We start from the raw sequence: 24,000 nt of genomic DNA, 5'->3' as shown, positions 1-24,000 counted from the left end.
GACAACACAGGGCGAGGGAACCACAATAATTAGAGACTTTATTGGATCCCCAAACAATTAACGGCACATAACACATAACCAGCAAAACACAAATGTAACAGGCAACAGAGTCTCACCCTTCCGCTGGCTCACCAGGGATTTAGAATGTCCATGCCTCAGAGGTTCCAGGGCCGCTTACTCCAATTCAGCAGCACCCCGCTTTCGGCGGGCACCCGAGAAAGGAATAGCGCCAGATTTAGGAAGCTGTGTGAGGTCTGCAAAGTCTGTACCAGGTGACCAAATTGTCCCAACCTGGGTTTCTTCCTTAAGTAGTCCTGGTATGATGTTACAATCCTGGCAGCCGGAGTCGAAATCCCTAGGCTGTGGATATGGTCTCCAACCGGAACCGGAGTCCCTAGATTGAAGCCATAAGATATCCTGATCCTCTAGTCAGCTCCAAAGAGCTTAGACTGGATCCATCAGCATCCATCAACAACCTGGTGGCTTAAAGAAGTTCCTTTTATAGCCACAGCCTTCCACTTAGATACACTGTGTCCTCATCGATTGGTTGGACAAGATCGCCTCTCCCATTGGATGAATCTCAAGCTGCATGGACAATGTTCATCCAAATGATGTCTACAGAAAAACTGAGGATATCTACATGAAGTCTGCAAGTCACAGACTCGACAATGGCTACTAAGGTAATCACATTAGCAATACACAACTACGTTACAATGGTTACTGAAAAGGCCCAGTCACACACAACGACTTACCAGCGATCCCGAAAACGATGCGACCTGATAGGGATCGCAGGTAAGGGGTACTTCACACGCAGCGAGATCGCTACTAAGATCGCTGCTGAGTCACGTTTTTTGTGACCTCATTAGCGATCTCGCTGTGTGTGACACTGAGCAGTGATCTGGCCCCTGCTGTGAGATCGCTGCTCGTTACACACAGTGCTGGTTCGTTTTTTTATTGTTGCTCTCCCGCTGATAAGCACACATCGCTGTGTGTGACAGCGAGAGAGCAACAATCCTGAATGTGCAGGGAGCAGGAGCCGGCGTCTGACAGCCTGCGGTAAGCTGTAACCAAGGTAAACATCGGGTAACCAAGGTGGTTACCCGATATTTACCTTCGTTACCAGCCTCCGCAGCTCTCACGCTGCCAGTGCCGGCTCCCTGCACACACTAAGTTAAGCGGTGTGCGCTGGTAACTAATGTAAACATCGGGTAACCATACCCAATGTTTACCTTAGTTACCAGTGTCCGCAGCTTCCAGACGCCGGCTCCGTGCAAGCGCAGCGTCTCTTGCACATCGCTGCTGGCTGGTCACTGGTGAGATCTGCCTGTTTGACAGCTCACCAGCGACCATGTAGCGACACAGCAGCGATCCTGACCAGGTCAGATCGCTGGTCGGATCGCTGCTGCGTCGCTAAAGTGTGACGGTACCCTTAGTCGCTGGTGAGATGTCACACAGTCAGATTTTACCAGCGATGCAGGAACAATACAGGTCGCAGTAGTGACCTGTATAACGATCTCAGCAGTCACTGTGACCCTGTCACACAGTGTCAAACACAACGATGTGTCCTGCCCAGCAGGACATCGCCTTTGAAGAAAATGGCCTGGACCATTCTGCAACGACTAGAGATCTCACAGCAGGAGCCTGATCGCTGGTAGGTGTCACACATAACGAGATCGCTAACGGGATCGCTACTGCGTCACCAAAACCGTGACTCAGCTGCGATCTCGCTAGCAATCTCGTTATGTGTGACAGTACCTAAAGAGTCTGGAGAAACAATACGTCTGGCTTTCAGTGGCCAACACAATTACATGAGTCAACAAGAGGGACTTATCCCCAGTCTATAAACAATCTATCATCCTGTCTGGCTGAATTTTAAGAAACTTTAACCCATGAGAGTCCATGTCGTCAGAGTCAACTCATATGTCTTTATAGGATTTAGAAAGCTACAACGCCCCATACATCTAACCAACATGTGGTGGGGGAGGCCCAGACTCAAACTTTGCACAGGGGTCCATCAGACTGTAGTTACACCACTGCCTAAAGTATATGAACGAGTGGGGTTTTTTCATAAGCACAAGTATATTCCTCCTTTTGAGCATTTTATTAGCGCTTTTTCAGGCGATTTTCGGAGAGAGCCCATTCCAAACTTTCCTTATAAAAAAAAATAGTGTGTGGCTGTGTTCCCATATTACTTTTTTTGCCTGTATACAATGGTTGCCAAAGCCAATGCCTACCACCAACCCCTCAAAACATGGTGTCTATGTACTCGTGTCAATAAACACCACTGGATGAAGACTAAAGTCTTTAGATTGTTATTCACCATTTGCCCCCTTTCCGGTTCCAAAAGAAAGAGGTGGTCATGAGCGACATCACCCACCCGCCATTTTCACAGTCTATGCCGAGGTCAGCAAAGCTTGAGGACTAAGACTACCGGAGGGAAAGTGGTCGTGTGGCCGTCCAGGCTGGGGCCTACAGGTGTCGGCACACCGGACAGTCCCTCTAATACTTCGTCTACATGCCGGTGATTCATGGGGTGTTATTTCAGGGAAGCACTTGTGAATCACAATAATTAGAGATCATGAAACGGCAGCCACAATAATAAAATAGATCATAAAATCACATAAGCGACAAGACGGGAAGTGAACAAAAAGCATCGAGTAAGGAGACTGCCAAGTCATCGAGTGACAAATCTTTGTTTTTCCCCTCTATTTGCTTTGACTTGAGACGCCTCGGTCAGCACTTTGGACCGAGTCAACGTGTTCCGCCAGAACAAACACTCAAATTCCTTCCTGCTTAGTTTCACCCAAGTTATATGATTAACCGATATTATCCACAATATTTAGCTTCTCTTTCAATGGTGTCGGGTGTATGGTTATAGGCAAGTAGCTCGAATCCACCGATATAAGCCGGACAGACCAACAACTACTTTGTGTTTTGGAGAAAGGATGGGCCTATTGAATACTAATATGTCTGATCCTTTCCTCCTGCGGATGATACTTCACAGGTGTCAGGCAGCAGCTTAGTTCCCATTCCTCATTGAATTAAATTAAAGGGGCGTTCGCATCCGGGGCATAGCGATAGGATACACCATAACACTTCTAATAGATCTTGATAACGGGGCCCTGACACTTTCAGGAATGGGGAGAAGCACAGATGACGAATGAGCACCTGAGACACATGGGATAATCTTGCAGAGATTGCTATACCCTCTTATCAAAAATCTGCTCTAATACTAGAAATGGCTCATAAATGGGGTTAATAAAACGCTGGAGCCTTTGGTGCAGTTTTTAGCCATTTCCAGCAGTCCCATAGCCAATAACTGGACTATGCGCAGCCGAAACTCCATTCAGTTTGGCAATCGGTGGCTGTCTCAGTAGTCGAGCCACTGATCTAGATGTTATCAACTATTCTGTGTGAGTAACTATGATGGTGGGTTGTGTATGTTCAGATGTTGGGAGTGTTGCCTTGTGTGTACATTGTCCTGTCTGCAGGTTAATCACCCCCTGCAGTGCATCTGTTCCTAGGTCTAGGGGAGGAAGGCCTGGAATCCACTCAATCTCTCTGCTTACCTGGGGGATTATTCTGTCAGGCTGAGAAGGACAAGAGAAGGAGTAAGATTTATCCGCACCCCAGAGAAACCCCGATTTACCTGGAAAAGGACTGCTGGAGGATTGTGACTCATCCCCAGGACATTTATCCTATTACTGGACGATTTTACCCTTTGTGTAGTGGATTATTTTATGGAACTTCTGATTTGCTTGGAATAAAGGATCTTTGGATTGTTCACTCATCTCTCGCTCTGTTGATTGGGTGATATCAGAGAAGGACCCCATGACAGTATCCCTTTAAAGTAACCTTTATATTTTAGAATATTGTTGACTAAAGCAGCTGAATTTGGCAACAATCGGCTGACCATTTAATGAGGGGTTGGGGATGAGAGGACATCCCGATTCACTGACTGTTCTTGGAGGAGATAAGAATTGGCCATGTCGAATTTCAACGCCTGATTGGTCTGTTTTCACAAAAAGAATGTGATGGCAAAAGGTATCAGGCAGCAATTTACTCTCCTCTCCCCGCCGATTGCTTTACCCTCATATCAAAATTCCCCTCTAATGCCAGAAATGGCTCATAAATGGGGATAATAGAAGGCTGGAGCCTTTGGTGCTATTTTTAGCCATTTCCAGCAGTCCCATAGCCAATAACTGGACTATGAGCAGCCAAAACTCTACTCAGTCTGGCAATCGGTGGCGGTCTCAGTAGTCGAACCTCCACTGATATATATGTTATCAATTATCCTGTGTGAGTACCCCTTATATTTTAGAATATTGTTGACTAAAGCAGCTGAATTTGGCACAAATCAGCTGACCATTAATGAGGGGCTAAGGGAGGGGGACGGGGGTGTCTCCCGATTCACTGACTAATCTTGGAGGAGATGAAATTCGTCATGGTCGATTCTTAACACCTGATTGTTTTGTTCACAAAAAGAAGTATGTGACGGCAAAAAGTGTCTGGCAGCTAATTACTCCCCTCTCCCCAATGACAACACATGTACTATCAGCAGAAATGAATGTGTAGGTGTAGGGGGAGACTAAAATAATAGCTGTTGGCCAAATTGACAACTAGGTTTCAAGTTCTTTACTGCTTGTTGCCAAGTTTGCTGGAGCACTGCACAGTCTATCAGCAGTGGCCGATCTCCTAGACAAAGCGCGCAGCGCTTACAAGCTTTTTACTATAACACAAATGGTGTCCCTGCTGTAGAAGCATTGGGAGTCAGCACAGTTCTAATCTGATCATTATCAGGAGCGCACCGGCCCCCCAGCCAGGAGGAAGCCGGGAGGCAGGGGGAGCAGTGCGCTCCTGATGACTGACAATAACCCTTTACTCGTGAGCCATTGCGACTGACGCTTCAGCACATTTCAGATCCTACTCCGGTCTATCTAATCCAGTATTACACATTTCTCTTCGTCTCCGCTTTATGCACAGTAAACGGTATTTAATTGGACTTTGCGGAATGAACGCCGTGCTTCATCCTAATCTCTCCTCTGACACAATGCCCAGAGTTCAGCACAATAGGATGCAAAAACATATCCGCAATGAGCTTGGCACCGTTCCCAGGGAAAGCTGTAGAAACGAAGGGGAGGCCCCGACAATGGCAGCTGCATAATGGGGGCTTTGCAGCGAGACGCCGAGGATGTGGGCTAAATATAAAGCAATCAAACCTATGAACAGCGACCGCAGAATAATACGAGGATCTACGTAAATAAAACCAAAAATGTAAGGCCGAGCTGCACTGCAAGAGTGGGGAATTCAGTTCCTTGGTGCAAGCATCAATTAAGATTGGGGCAATGTGTAGCCGTACAATAAGCATCACGAGTAGTGATAGTAAATTACATTATCTGTGAGATGTCACTTGCCCATAAGTCACTATGCAGCCCTTAAATTAGCGTCCCTTTAACTGTACACCATATAGGCCAGCATATAGGCAGTGTTACAGTGGGATCAGTCTACCCAGAAATTGTTTGTAGTCTGTAACCATTAAGACAGATGCATAGGACCAGTGTACACTTTCTTTGTAAAGGCATGGAATGCTCTATATAAAAAAAAAAAAAAAAGAAGAAGAAGTGTAAGGAGACTTATAAGCCATGCAATGCTTGCCTGGGAAATTAAATCTATAAATTACCTTTCACGCTTGGTAGGGGGGAAATAGCAAGTGAAAGGGAAGGGAAACCCTGTGTCTAGGGAAGGGGAAGATGGTGACCCCTGACCAAACCTTCTGCTGGTTCCTGGGGTTCCTCACCACCCTAGATAGGTTCTGTGCTGAGCAGGATGCCTGACCGTAGGCTGACCTTGAGCTTGGAGCTAGCAAGCGAGCGGATGGAATGAGCCATGTCATCTATATCTATGTCACCCCCCCAGGATCTAAAAAAAAAAAAAAAAAAAAAACACCACACACGGATAACAAACAAGGGAAAACAACAACTTATCTCCCTTTGACTCCAGGAGGGAAATTGCAACAACTACCAAGATTCTGCAGACATATGCAAACCGACTACTTGCACTGAGGACTTTATAAAGATATATGAAATATCCCCAGCCCCGAGTAATAGGGAGTGAAGGGAAGGAGTGACACAGCAGATGACAGGCTGAGGAACTCTGCAGGGTCCTAAAGGGAAAGGGGTGAAAACCAAGCAGAAATAATAGCAGGTCAGGGAGCAGTTTGCGCAGCCAAACACTGTGAGCTTCTATAGCCAGACACCACAGGACTGTGTCACCCATGACATTACCTCTTCAGAGAGGAAGAGGACTTGAACTCTATTCCTCTCTGTGCGACCTATTGGAAGTATCAATCCTAAACTTCAATATCGACCCTTTACCGAGCCTTAAGGGTGCTTTACACGCTGCAACATTGCTAGCGATGTCGCGAGCGTTAGCACCCGCCCCCGTCGATGGTGCGATATGTGGTGATCGCGGCCGTAGCGAACATTATTGCTACGGTAGCTTCACACACATATACCTGTTCTGCGACCTCGCTGTGACTGCCGAACAATCCCTCCTTCAAGGGGGAGGTGCGTTTGGCGTCACAAAACGGCCGTCCAATAGCAGAGGAGGGGCGGAGATGAGCGGCTGGAACATCCCGCCCACCTCCTTCCTTCCGCATTGCCGGTGGACGCAGGTAAGTAGATGATCGTCACTCCTGCGGTGTCACACACAGATGTGTGCTGCCGCAGGAACGACGAACAACCTCGCTACGTCTCTTTTGCGATCGTTGATCGTCGCTCCTTGGTGTCACACGCTGCGATGTCGGTAACGGCGCCGGATGTGCGTCACTAACGACGTGACCCCGACGATAAATCGTTAGCGTTAGCGATGTCGCAGCGTGTAAATGGCCCTTTACTGCATGACTTTGGATAAAAGCCAAAACCAAATTCTCAATTTTTCCCTTAAAAAACAAAAAAAAAAAAAAAAAACCACTTTTGGAATTCCTATGCATTTATGGCATATCTTGTGGATTTTCCATATAATATACATATTAGTGCCATAAGCAGTTCTGCAAAAAAAAAAAAAAAAAAAGTCTCATTGTGTCGTCTGCATCATGCTCTATTAATATAGTTTTAAAAAGGAAGGGATTACCCCGTATGAGAAGAGTAGTGGGTGTCACGCAGCTTTAGGATAAGGAAGTAAATCTATATTACGGAGGTGGGGACTGTCCCAATACAAAGGGTGGAGGCCGAGAGATCAGCATTAGGGCTAATTCAGGACTGACATTTTTGATCCCTACTAGTGATGAGTGGGCACTACCATTCTCGGGTGCTCAGTACTCGTAACTAGTGATGAGCGGGCACTACCATGCTCAGGCGCTCAGTACTCGTAACTAGTGATGAGCGGGCACTACCATGCTCGGGTGCTCAGTACTCGTAACTAGTGATGAGCGGGCACTACCATGCTCGGGTGCTTAGTACTAGTAACTAGTGATGAGCGGGCACTACCATGCTCGGGTGCTCAGTACTCGTAACTAGTGATGAGCGGGCACTACCATGCTCGGGTGCTCAGTACTCGTAACTAGTGATGAGCGGGCACTACCATGCTCGGGTGCTCAGTACTTGTAACTAGTGATGAGTGGGCACTACCATGCTCGGGTGCTCAGTACTCGTAACTAGTGATGAGTGGGCACTACCATGCTCAGGTGCTCAGTACTCGTAACTAGTGATGAGTGGGCACTACCATGCTCAGGTGCTCAGTACTCGTAACTAGTGATGAGTGGGCACTACCATGCTCAGGTGCTCAGTACTGGTAACTAGTGATGAGCGGACACTACCATGCTCAGGTGCTCTGTACTCGTAACTAGTGATGAGCGGGCTCTACCATGCTCAGGTGCTCTGTACTCGTAACTAGTGGTGAGCGGGCACTACCATGCTCGGGTGCAGTGTACTCGTAACTAGTGGTGAGCGGGCACTACCATGCTCGGGTGCTCAGTACTCATAACTAGTGATGAGCGGGCACTACCATGCTCAGGTGCTCAGAACTCGTAACTAGTGATGAGCGGGCTCTACCATGCTCAGTACTCGTAACTAGTGATGAGTGGGCACTACCATGCTCAGGTGCTCAGTACTCGTAACTAGTGATGAGTGGGCACTACCATGCTCAGGTGCTCAGTACTCGTAACTAGTGATGAGTGGGCACTACCATGCTCAGGTGCTCAGTACTCGTAACTAGTGATGAGGGAGCACTACCATGCTCGAGTGCTCAGTACTCGTAACTGGTGATGAGCGGGCACTACCATGCTCGAGTGCTCAGTACTCGTAACTGGTGATGAGCGGGCACTACCATGCTCGGGTGCTCAGTACTCGTAACTGGTGATGAGCGGGCACTACCATGCTCAGGTGCTCAGTACTCGTAACTGGTGATGAGCGGGCACTACCATGCTCGGTACTCTGTAATGAGCATTTGGATTGATTTCCACTATACTCTGTACTTAATTCGCACCCATCCGAGGATTCCAACTGCTTGTTACGAGTACTGAGCATGGTAGTGCCCGCTCATCACTAGTTACGCGTACAGAGCACCCGAGCATGGTAGTGCCCGCTCATCACTAGTTACGAGTACTGAGCACCCGAGCATGGTAGTGCCCGCTCATCACTAGTTACGAGTACAGAGCACCTGAGCATGGTAGTGCCCGCTCATCAATAGTTACGAGTACTGAGCACCCAAGCATGGTAGTGCTCGCTCATCACTAGTTACGAGTACTGAGCACCCGAGCATGGTAGTGCCCGCTCATCACTAGTTACGAGTACTGAGCACCCGAGCATGGTAGTGCTCGCTCATCACTAGTTACGAGTACAGAGCACCTGAGCATGGTAGTGCCCGCTCATCACTAGTTACGAGTACTGAGCACCCAAGCATGGTAGTGCTCGCTCATCACTAGTTACGAGTACTGAGCACCCGAGCATGGTAGTGCCCGCTCATCACTAGTTACCAGTACTGAGCACCCGAGCATGGTAGTGCCCGCTCATCACTAATCCCTACAGAAATAAATAAAAAGTCCCTGTTGCACATTTCCTGTGGTAGAAGAGATCATCATATGATGGCGACAGGTGACTGTGGATGGAGAAAACTGATTGAATCAGTATCGGGTTCTGAAGATTTACATAAACCGGAGACATAAAAATTCCTCCCCAGCAGGAAGTCTTAACTCTTAGATGTAAATGATTTGTAAATGGAAAAACAAGTAGAATTATTAACCGTGAAGCTGGAGGATGAGGAAATATCACTTCTGTACAAAGCGCCATGTTTCAGGGGCTTTGGCACCTTTTGATCACAGAGAAGTGCAACATTTGACCATCTATGCCAACCAATCAAATTGCTTGAATCATATTCTAAAAAAAGGTGTCAGGGAGGAATACAGTTGATTTCTGATTGGCTGCCAACGACAGTTATAGGAGTGTACAATGTCTGGCTCCTTTTTGATAGTCTTCGGCTTTTTAAAAGACAAGCACAAAAATGCAGCAAAATAAATAAAAAAAATATATAAATAATATTTAGAATAATAATAATAATAATATTATAATATTTAGAATAATAATAATAATATTATAATGTTTAGAATAATAATAATAATATAATATTTAGAATAATAATATTATAATATTTAGAATAATAATATATATATATTATAAAAAATAATGGATGCAGTAATTTTATCCGGGGTACGTATGGTCAAAGAAATCACGCTCGGCCTTAGTGTTCAGTCACTGTTCTGTGTGTAATGTCCGATTTTTCATATTGGATCCAATTATCCACATACGGTATATCAGGAGGTGCCGTCATGTAAAAAAAAAACAAAAAACCCACAGCTGTAATTTTAGAGGGAGAGTTGAAGTCTTGGTTTTCGGATTCCCCTCCCGCGCCCGCTGTTACAGTTTTGCCTCCTGAGCTCATTCCTGATTTTAGGCCAATTTAATTCCATTAGTCATAAATAATTACCGTACTCAGCAAACTGGAAAACTGCTCAAATTCTGTATGGGTGACCGCTATTTAAGAGCAGCCATGTGTAACCGGGTGCAAGAAACACATTTATGTACAGTTTCCCCACGGCGTGCCTCCATTATAGCTGGACCACCCTTGTAAATTAAGACATTCCCTACTGACCACGAATACTATTCCTTAAATAAGGATTCACCATAAAATATCAGCTATAAATGCCGCTGTTCTCCTGAATCCGGTGCAGTTTTTCTTTTCTTCCTGTGCCTCTCTGTTACAGAGATATAGCCTCCTCCTTCCCTGTATATAAATCTAGTTTCTTAGCCAAGTGGGCGTGGTCATCATGAAAGCTGCTCTAGGAAAGAACTGTGGAATATGTACACACACATATATATATACATATATAAAATGTGTGTGTGTGTACATATTCCACAGTTCTTTCCTAGAGCAGCTTTCATGATGACCACGCCCACTTGGCTAAAAAGCTATGTATCTACAGGGAAGCAGACGGCTGTATCTCAGGAACAGAGAAACAAAAACTACAAACACTAAAAATTACAAGGTTCTCCTGCCTTTCCTATAAGCTCCATTATTAGAAAGGGGAGTAAAGTACATTTTGATTTCTACGTCTCAGCCGCAACTCCTGGTGTCTGTTATTGTTAGCAGTGCTGATGTCACGTTGACAACGCTGCTGCCAATCAGTGTGCTCAACAGCTCTGACTGAGTAGACAGACAAACTGCAAACATACAAGTGCATCTGAATCATTATTTAAATAGATCCCTCTGTGTGTAATGACTATATAATATATAGGAATATATCCCTCTGTGTGTAATGACTCTATATAATATATAGGAATAGATCCCTCTGTGTGTAATGACTCTATATAATATATAGGAATAGATCCCTCTGTGTGTAATGATTCTATATAATATATAGGAATAGATCCCTCTGTGTGTAATGATTCTATATAATATATAGGAATAGATCCCTCTGTGTGTAATGATTGTATATAATATATAGGAATAGATCCCTCTGTGTGTAATGACTATATAATATATAGGAATAGATCCCTCTGTGTGTAATGACTCTATATAATATATAGGAATAGATCCCTCTGTGTGTAATGACTCTATATAATATATAGGAATAGATCCCTCTGTGTGTAATGACTATATAATATATAGGAATATATCCCTCTGTGTGTAATGATTCTATATAATATATAGGAATAGATCCCTCTGTGTGTAATGACTCTATATAATATATAGGAATAGATCCCTCTGTGTGTAATGACTATATAATATATAGGAATATATCCCTCTGTGTGCAATGATTCTATATAATATATAGGAATAGATCCCTCTGTGTGTAATGACTCTATATAATATATAGGAATAGATCCCTCTGTGTGTAATGACTATATAATATATAGGAATAGATCCCTGTGTGTAATGATTGTATATAATATATAGGAATAGATCCCTCTGTGTGTAATGACTATATAATATATAGGAATAGATCCCTCTGTGTGTAATGACTCTATATAATATATAGGAATAGATCCCTCTGTGTGTAATGACTCTATATAATATATAGGAATAGATCCCTCTGTGTGTAATGACTATATAATATATAGGAATAGATCCCTCTGTGTGTAATGATTCTATATAATATATAGGAATAGATCCCTCTGTGTGTAATGACTCTATATAATATATAGGAATAGATCCCTCTGTGTGTAATGACTATATAATATATAGGAATATATCCCTCTGTGTGTAATGATTCTATATAATATATAGGAATAGATCCCTCTGTGTGTAATGACTCTATAATATATAGGAATAGATCCCTCTGTGTGTAATGACTCTATATAATATATAGGAATAGATCCCTCTGTGTGTAATGACTATATAATATATAGGAATAGATCCCTCTGTGTGTAATGACTCTATATAATATATAGGAATAGATCCCTCTGTGTGTAATGACTCTATATAATATATAGGAATAGATCCCTCTGTGTGTAATGATTGTATATAATATATAGGAATAGATCCCTCTGTGTGTAATGACTATATAATATATAGGAATATATCCCTCTGTGTGTAATGACTCTATATAATATATAGGAATAGATCCCTCTGTGTGTAATGACTATATAATATATAGGAATAGATCCCTCTGTGTGTAATGACTATATAATATATAGGAATAGATCCCTCTGTGTGTAATGACTATATAATATATAGGAATAGATCCCTCTGTGTGTAATGACTCTATATAATATATAGGAATAGATCCCTCTGTGTGTAATGACTATATAATATATAGGAATAGATCCCTCTGTGTGTAATGACTATATAATATATAGGAATAGATCCCTCTGTGTGTAATGACTATATAATATATAGGAATAGATCCCTCTGTGTGTAATGACTATATAATATATAGGAATATATCCCTCTGTGTGTAATGATTCTATATAATATATAGGAATAGATCCCTCTGTGTGTAATGACTCTATATAATATATAGGAATAGATCCCTCTGTGTGTAATGACTCTATATAATATATAGGAATAGATCCCTCTGTGTGTAATGACTCTATATAATATATAGGAATAGATCCCTCTGTGTGTAATGACTATATAATATATAGGAATAGATCCCTCTGTGTGTAATGATTGTATATAATATATAGGAATAGATCCCTCTGTGTGTAATGACTCTATATAATATATAGGAATAGATCCCTCTGTGTGTAATGACTCTATATAATATATAGGAATAGATCCCTCTGTGTGTAATGATTGTATATAATATATAGGAATAGATCCCTCTGTGTGTAATGACTATATAATATATAGGAATAGATCCCTCTGTGTGTAATGACTATATAATATATAGGAATAGATCCCTCTGTGTGTAATGACTCTATATAATATATAGGAATAGATCCCTCTGTGTGTAATGACTCTATATAATATATAGGAATAGATCCCTCTGTGTGTAATGACTATATAATATATAGGAATAGATCCCTCTGTGTGTAATGACTCTATATAATATATAGGAATAGATCCCTCTGTGTGTAATGACTCTATATAATATATAGGAATAGATCCCTCTGTGTGTAATGACTATATAATATATAGGAATAGATCCCTCTGTGTGTAATGATTCTATATAATATATAGGAATAGATCCCTCTGTGTGTAATGACTCTATATAATATATAGGAATAGATCCCTCTGTGTGTAATGACTATATAATATATAGGAATAGATCCCTCTGTGTGTAATGACTGTATAATATATAGGAATAGATCCCTCTGTGTGTAATGACTATATAATATATAGGAATAGATCCCTCTGTGTGTAATGATTGTATATAATATATAGGAATAGATCCCTCTGTGTGTAATGACTATATAATATATAGGAATAGATCCCTCTGTGTGTAATGACTCTATATAATATATAGGAATAGATCCCTCTGTGTGTAATGACTATATAATATATAGGAATAGATCCCTCTGTGTGTAATGACTATATAATATATAGGAATAGATCCCTCTGTGTGTAATGACTCTATATAATATATAGGAATAGATCCCTCTGTGTGTAATGACTCTATAATATATAGGAATAGATCCCTCTGTGTGTAATGACTATATAATATATAGGAATAGATCCCTCTGTGTGTAATGACACTATATAATATATAGGAATAGATCCCTCTGTGTGTAATGACTATATAATATATAGGAATAGATCCCTCTGTGTGTAATGACTCTATATAATATATAGGAATAGATCCCTCTGTGTGTAATGACTCTATATAATATATAGGAATAGATCCCTCTGTGTGTAATGACTGTATAATATATAGGAATAGATCCCTCTGTGTGTAATGACTATATAATATATAGGAATAGATCCCTCTGTGTGTAATGATTGTATATAATATATAGGAATAGATCCCTCTGTGTGTAATGACTATATAATATATAGGAATAGATCCCTCTGTGTGTAATGACTATATAATATATAGGAATAGATCCCTCTGTGTGTAATGACTCTATATAATATATAGGAATAGATCCCTCTGTGTGTAATGACTATATAATATATAGGAATAGATCCCTCTGTGTGTAATGACTATATAATATATAGGAATAGATCCCTCTGTGTGTAATGACTATATAATATATAGGAATATATCCCTCTGTGTGTAATGACTCTATATAATATATAGGAATAGATCCCTCTGTGTGTAATGACTCTATATAATATATAGGAATAGATCCCTCTGTGTGTAATGATTCTATATAATATATAGGAATAGATCCCTCTGTGTGTAATGATTCTATATAATATATAGGAATAGATCCCTCTGTGTGTAATGATTGTATATAATATATAGGAATAGATCCCTCTGTGTGTAATGACTATATAATATATAGGAATAGATCCCTCTGTGTGTAATGACTCTATATAATATATAGGAATAGATCCCTCTGTGTGTAATGACTCTATATAATATATAGGAATAGATCCCTCTGTGTGTAATGACTATATAATATATAGGAATATATCCCTCTGTGTGTAATGATTCTATATAATATATAGGAATAGATCCCTCTGTGTGTAATGACTCTATATAATATATAGGAATAGATCCCTCTGTGTGTAATGACTATATAATATATAGGAATATATCCCTCTGTGTGCAATGATTCTATATAATATATAGGAATAGATCCCTCTGTGTGTAATGACTCTATATAATATATAGGAATAGATCCCTCTGTGTGTAATGACTATATAATATATAGGAATAGATCCCTGTGTGTAATGATTGTATATAATATATAGGAATAGATCCCTCTGTGTGTAATGACTATATAATATATAGGAATAGATCCCTCTGTGTGTAATGACTCTATATAATATATAGGAATAGATCCCTCTGTGTGTAATGACTCTATATAATATATAGGAATAGATCCCTCTGTGTGTAATGACTATATAATATATAGGAATAGATCCCTCTGTGTGTAATGATTCTATATAATATATAGGAATAGATCCCTCTGTGTGTAATGACTCTATATAATATATAGGAATAGATCCCTCTGTGTGTAATGACTATATAATATATAGGAATATATCCCTCTGTGTGTAATGATTCTATATAATATATAGGAATAGATCCCTCTGTGTGTAATGACTCTATAATATATAGGAATAGATCCCTCTGTGTGTAATGACTCTATATAATATATAGGAATAGATCCCTCTGTGTGTAATGACTATATAATATATAGGAATAGATCCCTCTGTGTGTAATGACTCTATATAATATATAGGAATAGATCCCTCTGTGTGTAATGACTCTATATAATATATAGGAATAGATCCCTCTGTGTGTAATGATTGTATATAATATATAGGAATAGATCCCTCTGTGTGTAATGACTATATAATATATAGGAATATATCCCTCTGTGTGTAATGACTCTATATAATATATAGGAATAGATCCCTCTGTGTGTAATGACTATATAATATATAGGAATAGATCCCTCTGTGTGTAATGACTATATAATATATAGGAATAGATCCCTCTGTGTGTAATGACTATATAATATATAGGAATAGATCCCTCTGTGTGTAATGACTCTATATAATATATAGGAATAGATCCCTCTGTGTGTAATGACTATATAATATATAGGAATAGATCCCTCTGTGTGTAATGACTATATAATATATAGGAATAGATCCCTCTGTGTGTAATGACTATATAATATATAGGAATAGATCCCTCTGTGTGTAATGACTATATAATATATAGGAATATATCCCTCTGTGTGTAATGATTCTATATAATATATAGGAATAGATCCCTCTGTGTGTAATGACTCTATATAATATATAGGAATAGATCCCTCTGTGTGTAATGACTCTATATAATATATAGGAATAGATCCCTCTGTGTGTAATGACTCTATATAATATATAGGAATAGATCCCTCTGTGTGTAATGACTATATAATATATAGGAATAGATCCCTCTGTGTGTAATGATTGTATATAATATATAGGAATAGATCCCTCTGTGTGTAATGACTCTATATAATATATAGGAATAGATCCCTCTGTGTGTAATGACTCTATATAATATATAGGAATAGATCCCTCTGTGTGTAATGATTGTATATAATATATAGGAATAGATCCCTCTGTGTGTAATGACTATATAATATATAGGAATAGATCCCTCTGTGTGTAATGACTATATAATATATAGGAATAGATCCCTCTGTGTGTAATGACTCTATATAATATATAGGAATAGATCCCTCTGTGTGTAATGACTCTATATAATATATAGGAATAGATCCCTCTGTGTGTAATGACTATATAATATATAGGAATAGATCCCTCTGTGTGTAATGACTCTATATAATATATAGGAATAGATCCCTCTGTGTGTAATGACTCTATATAATATATAGGAATAGATCCCTCTGTGTGTAATGACTATATAATATATAGGAATAGATCCCTCTGTGTGTAATGATTCTATATAATATATAGGAATAGATCCCTCTGTGTGTAATGACTCTATATAATATATAGGAATAGATCCCTCTGTGTGTAATGACTATATAATATATAGGAATAGATCCCTCTGTGTGTAATGACTGTATAATATATAGGAATAGATCCCTCTGTGTGTAATGACTATATAATATATAGGAATAGATCCCTCTGTGTGTAATGATTGTATATAATATATAGGAATAGATCCCTCTGTGTGTAATGACTATATAATATATAGGAATAGATCCCTCTGTGTGTAATGACTCTATATAATATATAGGAATAGATCCCTCTGTGTGTAATGACTATATAATATATAGGAATAGATCCCTCTGTGTGTAATGACTATATAATATATAGGAATAGATCCCTCTGTGTGTAATGACTCTATATAATATATAGGAATAGATCCCTCTGTGTGTAATGACTCTATAATATATAGGAATAGATCCCTCTGTGTGTAATGACTATATAATATATAGGAATAGATCCCTCTGTGTGTAATGACACTATATAATATATAGGAATAGATCCCTCTGTGTGTAATGACTATATAATATATAGGAATAGATCCCTCTGTGTGTAATGACTCTATATAATATATAGGAATAGATCCCTCTGTGTGTAATGACTCTATATAATATATAGGAATAGATCCCTCTGTGTGTAATGACTGTATAATATATAGGAATAGATCCCTCTGTGTGTAATGACTATATAATATATAGGAATAGATCCCTCTGTGTGTAATGATTGTATATAATATATAGGAATAGATCCCTCTGTGTGTAATGACTATATAATATATAGGAATAGATCCCTCTGTGTGTAATGACTATATAATATATAGGAATAGATCCCTCTGTGTGTAATGACTCTATATAATATATAGGAATAGATCCCTCTGTGTGTAATGACTATATAATATATAGGAATAGATCCCTCTGTGTGTAATGACTATATAATATATAGGAATAGATCCCTCTGTGTGTAATGACTATATAATATATAGGAATAGATCCCTCTGTGTGTAATGACTATATAATATATAGGAATAGATCCCTCTGTGTGTAATGACTCTATATAATATATAGGAATAGATCCCTCTGTGTGTAATGACTATATAATATATAGGAATAGATCCCTCTGTGTGTAATGACTATATAATATATAGGAATAGATCCCTCTGTGTGTAATGACTATATAATATATAGGAATAGATCCCTCTGTGTGTAATGACTATATAATAAATGTGTTTCCATTTTTGTATTGAATTACTGGAATGAATTAACTTTGATGATATTCTAATTTATTGAGATGCACTTGTAGCTCAAAGAACCCAAAAGAAAAGCAAAAAACAAAAAGTATATACCCTATAATATACAGTTAGGTCCAGAAATATTTGGACAGTGACACAAGTTTTGTTATTTTAGCTGTTTACAAAAACCTGTTCAGAAATACAATTCTATATATAATATGGGCTGAAAGTGCACACTCCCAGCTGCAATATGAGAGTTTTCACATCCAAATCGGAGAAAGGGTTTAGGAATCATAGCTCTGTAATGCATAGCCTCCTCTTTTTCAAGGGACCAAAAGTAATTGGACAAGGGACTCTAAGGGCTGCAATTAACTTTGAAGGCCTCTCCCTCGTTAACCTGTAATCAATGAAGTAGTTAAAAGGTCTGGGGTTGATTACAGGTGTGTGGTTTTGCATTTGGAAGCTGTTGCTGTGACCAGACAACATGCGGTCTAAGGAACTCTCAATTGAGGTGAAGCAGAACATCCTGAGGCTGAAAAAAAAGAAAAAATCCATCAGAGAGATAGCAGACATGCTTGGAGTAGCAAAATCAACAGTCGGGTACATTCTGAGAAAAAAGGAATTGACTGGTGAGCTTGGGAACTCAAAAAGGCCTGGGCGTCCACGGATGACAACAGTTGTGGATGATCGCCGCATACTTTCTTTGGTGAAGAAGAACCCGTTCACAACATCAACTGAAGTCCAGAACCCTCTCAGTGAAGTAGGTGTATCTGTCTCTAAGTCAACAGTAAAGAGAAGACTCCATGAAAGTAAATACAAAGGGTTCACATCTAGATGCAAACCATTCATCAATTCCAAAAATAGACAGGCCACAGTTAAATTTGCTGAAAAACACCTCATGAAGCCAGCTCAGTTCTGGAAAAGTATTCTATGGACAGATGAGACCAAGATCAACCTGTACCAGAATGATGGGAAGAAAAAAGTTTGGAGAAGAAAGGGAACGGCACATGATCCAAGGCACACCACATCCTCTGTAAAACATGGTGGAGGCAACGTGATGGCATGGGCATGCATGGCTTTCAATGGCACTGGGTCACTTGTGTTTATTGATGACATAACAGCAGACAAGAGTAGCCGGATGAATTCTGAAGTGTACCGGGATATACTTTCAGCCCAGATTCAGCCAAATGCCGCAAAGTTGATCGGACGGCGCTTCATAGTACAGATGGACAATGACCCCAAGCATACAGCCAAAGCTACCCAGGAGTTCATGAGTGCAAAAAAGTGGAACATTCTGCAATGGCCAAGTCAATCACCAGATCTTAACCCAATTGAGCATGCATTTCACTTGCTCAAATCCAGACTTAAGACGGAAAGACCCACAAACAAGCAAGACCTGAAGGCTGCGGCTGTAAAGGCCTGGCAAAGCATTAAGAAGGAGGAAACACAGCGTTTGGTGATGTCCATGGGTTCCAGACTTAAGGCAGTGATTGCCTCCAAAGGATTCGCAACAAAATATTGAAAATAAAAATATTTTGTTTGGGTTTGGTTTATTTGTCCAATTACTTTTGACCTCCTAAAATGTGGAGTGTTTGTAAAGAAATGTGTACAATTCCTACAATTTCTATCAGATATTTTTGTTCAAACCTTCAAATTAAACGTTACAATCTGCACTTGAATTCTGTTGTAGAGGTTTCATTTCAAATCCAATGTGGTGGCATGCAGAGCCCAACTCGCCAAAATTGTGTCACTGTCCAAATATTTCTGGACCTAACTGTAAGTATATATTAGTACTCACAGAACACAGTTAACACTGAGTAATGAAAAAGCATAAAAGCCATCTCACCATGACAGGTGCACCCAGCCGGGACGGCCCTATTGTAATATTAAAACCTCACCTTGTGTCAATAACATCATTGTGAATAAGGGCAGAGATGGACGGGGCCCAACTGCAGCCACCGGCCCTGGGAGGCTGGAATACATAATATAGCTCATGACAGTTGGTGCTCATGAAGTTCTATGGAGAACTCGCAGTAGAATCTTTAGCTCCCTCCATAGAACTTTAAAAGCACCAACAGTCATCATGGGAAAACCTGTCTCCACTGACGTCACAAATGTCACCCATGAATTGAGTGAATGATATTACAAAGTTGCTTATTTTCATGCGTACTATCGATTTATGAAACAATCACTCCTTCAGCGAAGGATGACGTCTGGACTGCCGAGCGGGATTTCACACTTTCTGCAGACAGAACTTTCAACTATGTGTCTGAATTCTGACTTACACTTTGTCCACGTCCAGATATTTTATTGGGGGTTTGTTTTAGTTCTTTTTTTTCTACTAGGTTTTAATGTTACAGATAGGAAAAAACAATATGCTGAAAATAATATAGAAATATGTCTTTCACACTTTTTGTGGACCAAGAAATATGGGGGCAACTACTTTTATTTGGTTTTACATGTGTTGCCTCCACCCCCACCCAAAATAAAAAATAAATAAAATAATAATAATAAATAAATATATTATGAAAAGAAAGGTATTTTCATAATATATTGTTTGGAGTATATTGTTATTTTTATAATATATTGTTGTTTTCATAATATATTGATTATATTGTTAGTTTCATATTATATTGTTTATATTGTTATTTTCATAATATATTGTTTATATTGTTATTTTCATAATATATTGTTTGGAGTATATTGTTATTTTCATAATATATTGTTGTTTTCATAATATATTGTTGTATATTGTTATTTTCATAATATATTGTTATTTTCTTATTATATTGTTTATATTGTTATTTTCATAATATATTGTTGTATATTGTTATTTTCATAATATATTGTTATTTTCATAATATATTGTTTGGAGTATATTGTTATTTTCATAATATATTGTTATTTTCATAATATATTGTTTATATTGTTATTTTCATAATATATTGTTTATATTGTTATTTTCATAATATATTGTTGTATATTGTTATTTTCATAATATATTGTTGTATATTGTTATTTTCATAATATATTGTTATTTTCAAAATATATTGTTGTATATTGTTTTCATAATATATTGTTATTTTCATAATATATTGTTTATATTGTTATTTTCATAATATATTGTTTATATTGTTATTTTCATAATATATTGTTGTATATTGTTATTTTCATAATATATTGTTGTATATTGTTATTTTCATAATATATTGTTGTATATTGTTATTTTCATAATATATTGTTGTATATTGTTATTTTCATAATATATTGTTATTTTCTTATTATATTGTTTATATTGTTATTTTCATAATATATTGTTATTTTAATAATATATTGTTGTATATTGTTATTTTCAAAATATATTGTTATTTTCATAATATATTGTTGTATATTGTTATTTTCATAATATATTGTTGTATATTGTTATTTTCATAATATATTATTTTCATAATATATTGTTTATATTGTTATTTTCATAATATATTGTTATTTTCATAATATATTGTTTATATTGTTATTTTTAAAATCTATTGTTTATATTGTTATTTTTATAATATATTGTTTGGATTATACAAAGTTGTTTGTTTTTTACTACATCTTGTCCACTTTAGTCTATGGATACGCTGTCTGTCATATGTATAAAAATACAGTTTTTGGGTTTTTTTTGCAATCTAGGTGCATGCGTCCGGCCAATGACACTGGATGAGTGTGAACTGAGCCTTACCCGGACCCTCACATGGGCTGGGAAGGAAGGAATGTGAGAAATGTGCTCTGTGGATGTGGAGGATTAGGACGGCTCGGCACGGATTACACCTTGCTGTATAGAAGGGGGACCCCCCACCCTAATCCTTACAATGTGGCAGGCTCGGCCTGATATAATCCATCTTCTTGCTAAAATCCTTCTGCCATCTTTACTGTAACAGTAACAGCTCTTGCTGCCATAAGGCAGGAAACTGAGAATTGCAGAACTAGCAACATCCTAATATATTCACTTCTGACTCCGAAAATAATGAATGGTCATTCAGGGGTTTTGGAAAGCTGGGTTATTGCGGCATTTCCACAAAGGCTATTCTTTAATCTTTCATGGCCTCACTTGCTGAAAGTCCCATTTCGTAACCGTGACACTTCCACATGTCCGAAATGCCGAGAAAAATAGGAAGAGACGTGGTGGTGTACACGCCGCATAATGTAATCATCCGCTGCCGTTAGAAACACTGGAATCTCCCTGTAGAAGTTCTGTGCTGGCCATTAATCACTGGTAAGGAGTGATTCACACTAAGGAAAGCCCCCTATATACACCTACAATGTATGGCTTATACACGTTCCTCATGTCTGAAAACAAATAGATCCATAAGTCATATTTATTTCGAGTTGTATTTCCTAATACAAAACTCCAAAACGTCTGCAAAATTTAGAGTAAAAAAAAAAAATAAAAAAATTCCCCGCAGCCACCACTAGAGGGAGCTGAGGAGCTGACTGCATGCATTTTATCACCAGGGTCAAATCTGCAGAGCGCTCCCTCTAGTGGTGGAAAACAGAATTTCAGCAGGACTTGTGCGCAGCTACCACTCTTTCAGCTGTGAAAAAAAACAGCGTTCTACTATGGCCAAATAATACAAACAGTGCTCAAATAATATTGCCACACAGTGCTAAGAAAACTAATGTTATTATGTGCCCATATAATTGCCACAGTGCAGGTAAAGCTGTCATACACAGCCCCAATAATACCAGTACACAGAGCTGGAAATCAGTGTAATATTGAAGTAATGCAGTCAAACAGTGCTCAAATAATACCGCCATAAACTCCCTTGAAAACTAGAGTTCCCAAATACCGTAATACAGTCATACAGCGCCCAAATAAAACTGCCACACAGTGCAGAAAAATTTCATATGAATACCCATTACAGTACTCAAAAATACTCACAGTAATGAAATAATACTGATATATGGCATTAGATTTCTGAGCACAGTGTAATACCGCCACGCAGCGTCCAAGCCCCACTATAAAGAGCAGAAATAATACCGCCACGCAGGGTTCAAGCCCCACTATAAAGAGCTGAAACAATACCGCCACGCAGCGTCCAAGCCCCACTATAAAGAGCAGAAATAATACCGCCACGCAGGGTTCAAGCCCCACTATAAAGGGCAGAAATAATACCGCCACGCAGAATTCAAATCCAGCTATAAAGAGGAAAAATAATACTGCCACGCAGCATCCAAAGCCCCACTATAAAGAGCTGAAATAATACCGCCACAGCGTCCAATCCCCGCTAAAGAGCTGAAATACCGCCAGTGTCTAAGCACCGCTATAGAGAGCTGAAATAATACCGCCACACAGCGTCCAAGCACCGCTATAAAGAGCAGAAATAGTACCGCCACACAGCATTCAAACCCCACTATAAAGAGCTGAAATACCGCCACGCAGGGCCATACCACCAGAGTCCAAGCCCCATTATAAAGTGCTCAAATAATACCACCAGTGTCTAAGCCCCACTATGAAGCGCTCAAATAATACCGCCACGCAGCGTACAAACCCCGCTATAAAGTACTGAAATAATACCACACCACACTGTGGAAATAACACATTGTTCAAATAAGATCGCTACGCACTGTCTGAATAATACAGCGCTCAAATAGAGTTTTACAGCGTTTACATAAACAGTGCAGAATAAACCCACCACACCGTGCACATACACTGCACTCCTCATACACAGGCTCATCACTGTCAGGTTTGGGTGACACAGGGTTAAAAAGCAAAGCCGGTTACTGTCGTCTGATGTAACACGAGTTTCCACATATCGCTGTGACAGGTTGTTGTCGGTCTGAGGTCGGTGATGGTCGCACATACTGCTATCACCGGACAGGCAGACTATAAAGCAGACTATGCAGTCCCGGGCCCCGAGCGATGCGGCCGCCGTCTGCCCCGAGTGTTCACAACTCACCGAACTTTTTCCAGTCGGTATCGTCCAGAGAGTCCATGATCTCACAGAAGCTGCACATGACGGAGGCCGGGACCTTGTACAAGAAGAGCTCGTCTGCGGCGGAGCTGGTCATGGCGGGCACAGGACGAGCGACCCAGCGGGGCAGCCCCGGAGCCGAGCATGAGGCTAATGAATAACTCCACAACACCGAGCACTTCCCTTTCCAAA

General features: G+C 39.2%; 1 protein-coding gene across 1 annotated transcript in view; it reads right to left on the bottom strand.

The window, feature by feature from the left end:
* The window catches only part of IRAK1 (interleukin 1 receptor associated kinase 1), a 73,263-nt gene extending 49,280 nt beyond the window's left edge, over positions 1 to 23,983 (bottom strand). Inside the window, exon 1 of the mRNA XM_075322848.1 lies at positions 23,794 to 23,983. Within this exon, the coding sequence (XP_075178963.1) occupies positions 23,794 to 23,905 (112 nt within the window). The 5' untranslated portion in view covers positions 23,906 to 23,983. The remainder of the gene's footprint in view (positions 1 to 23,793) is intronic.
* Between the last annotated feature and the right edge of the window lie 17 nt (positions 23,984 to 24,000).

Source organism: Anomaloglossus baeobatrachus, chromosome 9 (assembly GCF_048569485.1).
Source record: "Anomaloglossus baeobatrachus isolate aAnoBae1 chromosome 9, aAnoBae1.hap1, whole genome shotgun sequence".
NCBI classification, from domain to species: Eukaryota; Metazoa; Chordata; class Amphibia; order Anura; family Aromobatidae; genus Anomaloglossus; species Anomaloglossus baeobatrachus.
This window is presented reverse-complemented; position numbering and strand designations above follow the sequence as displayed.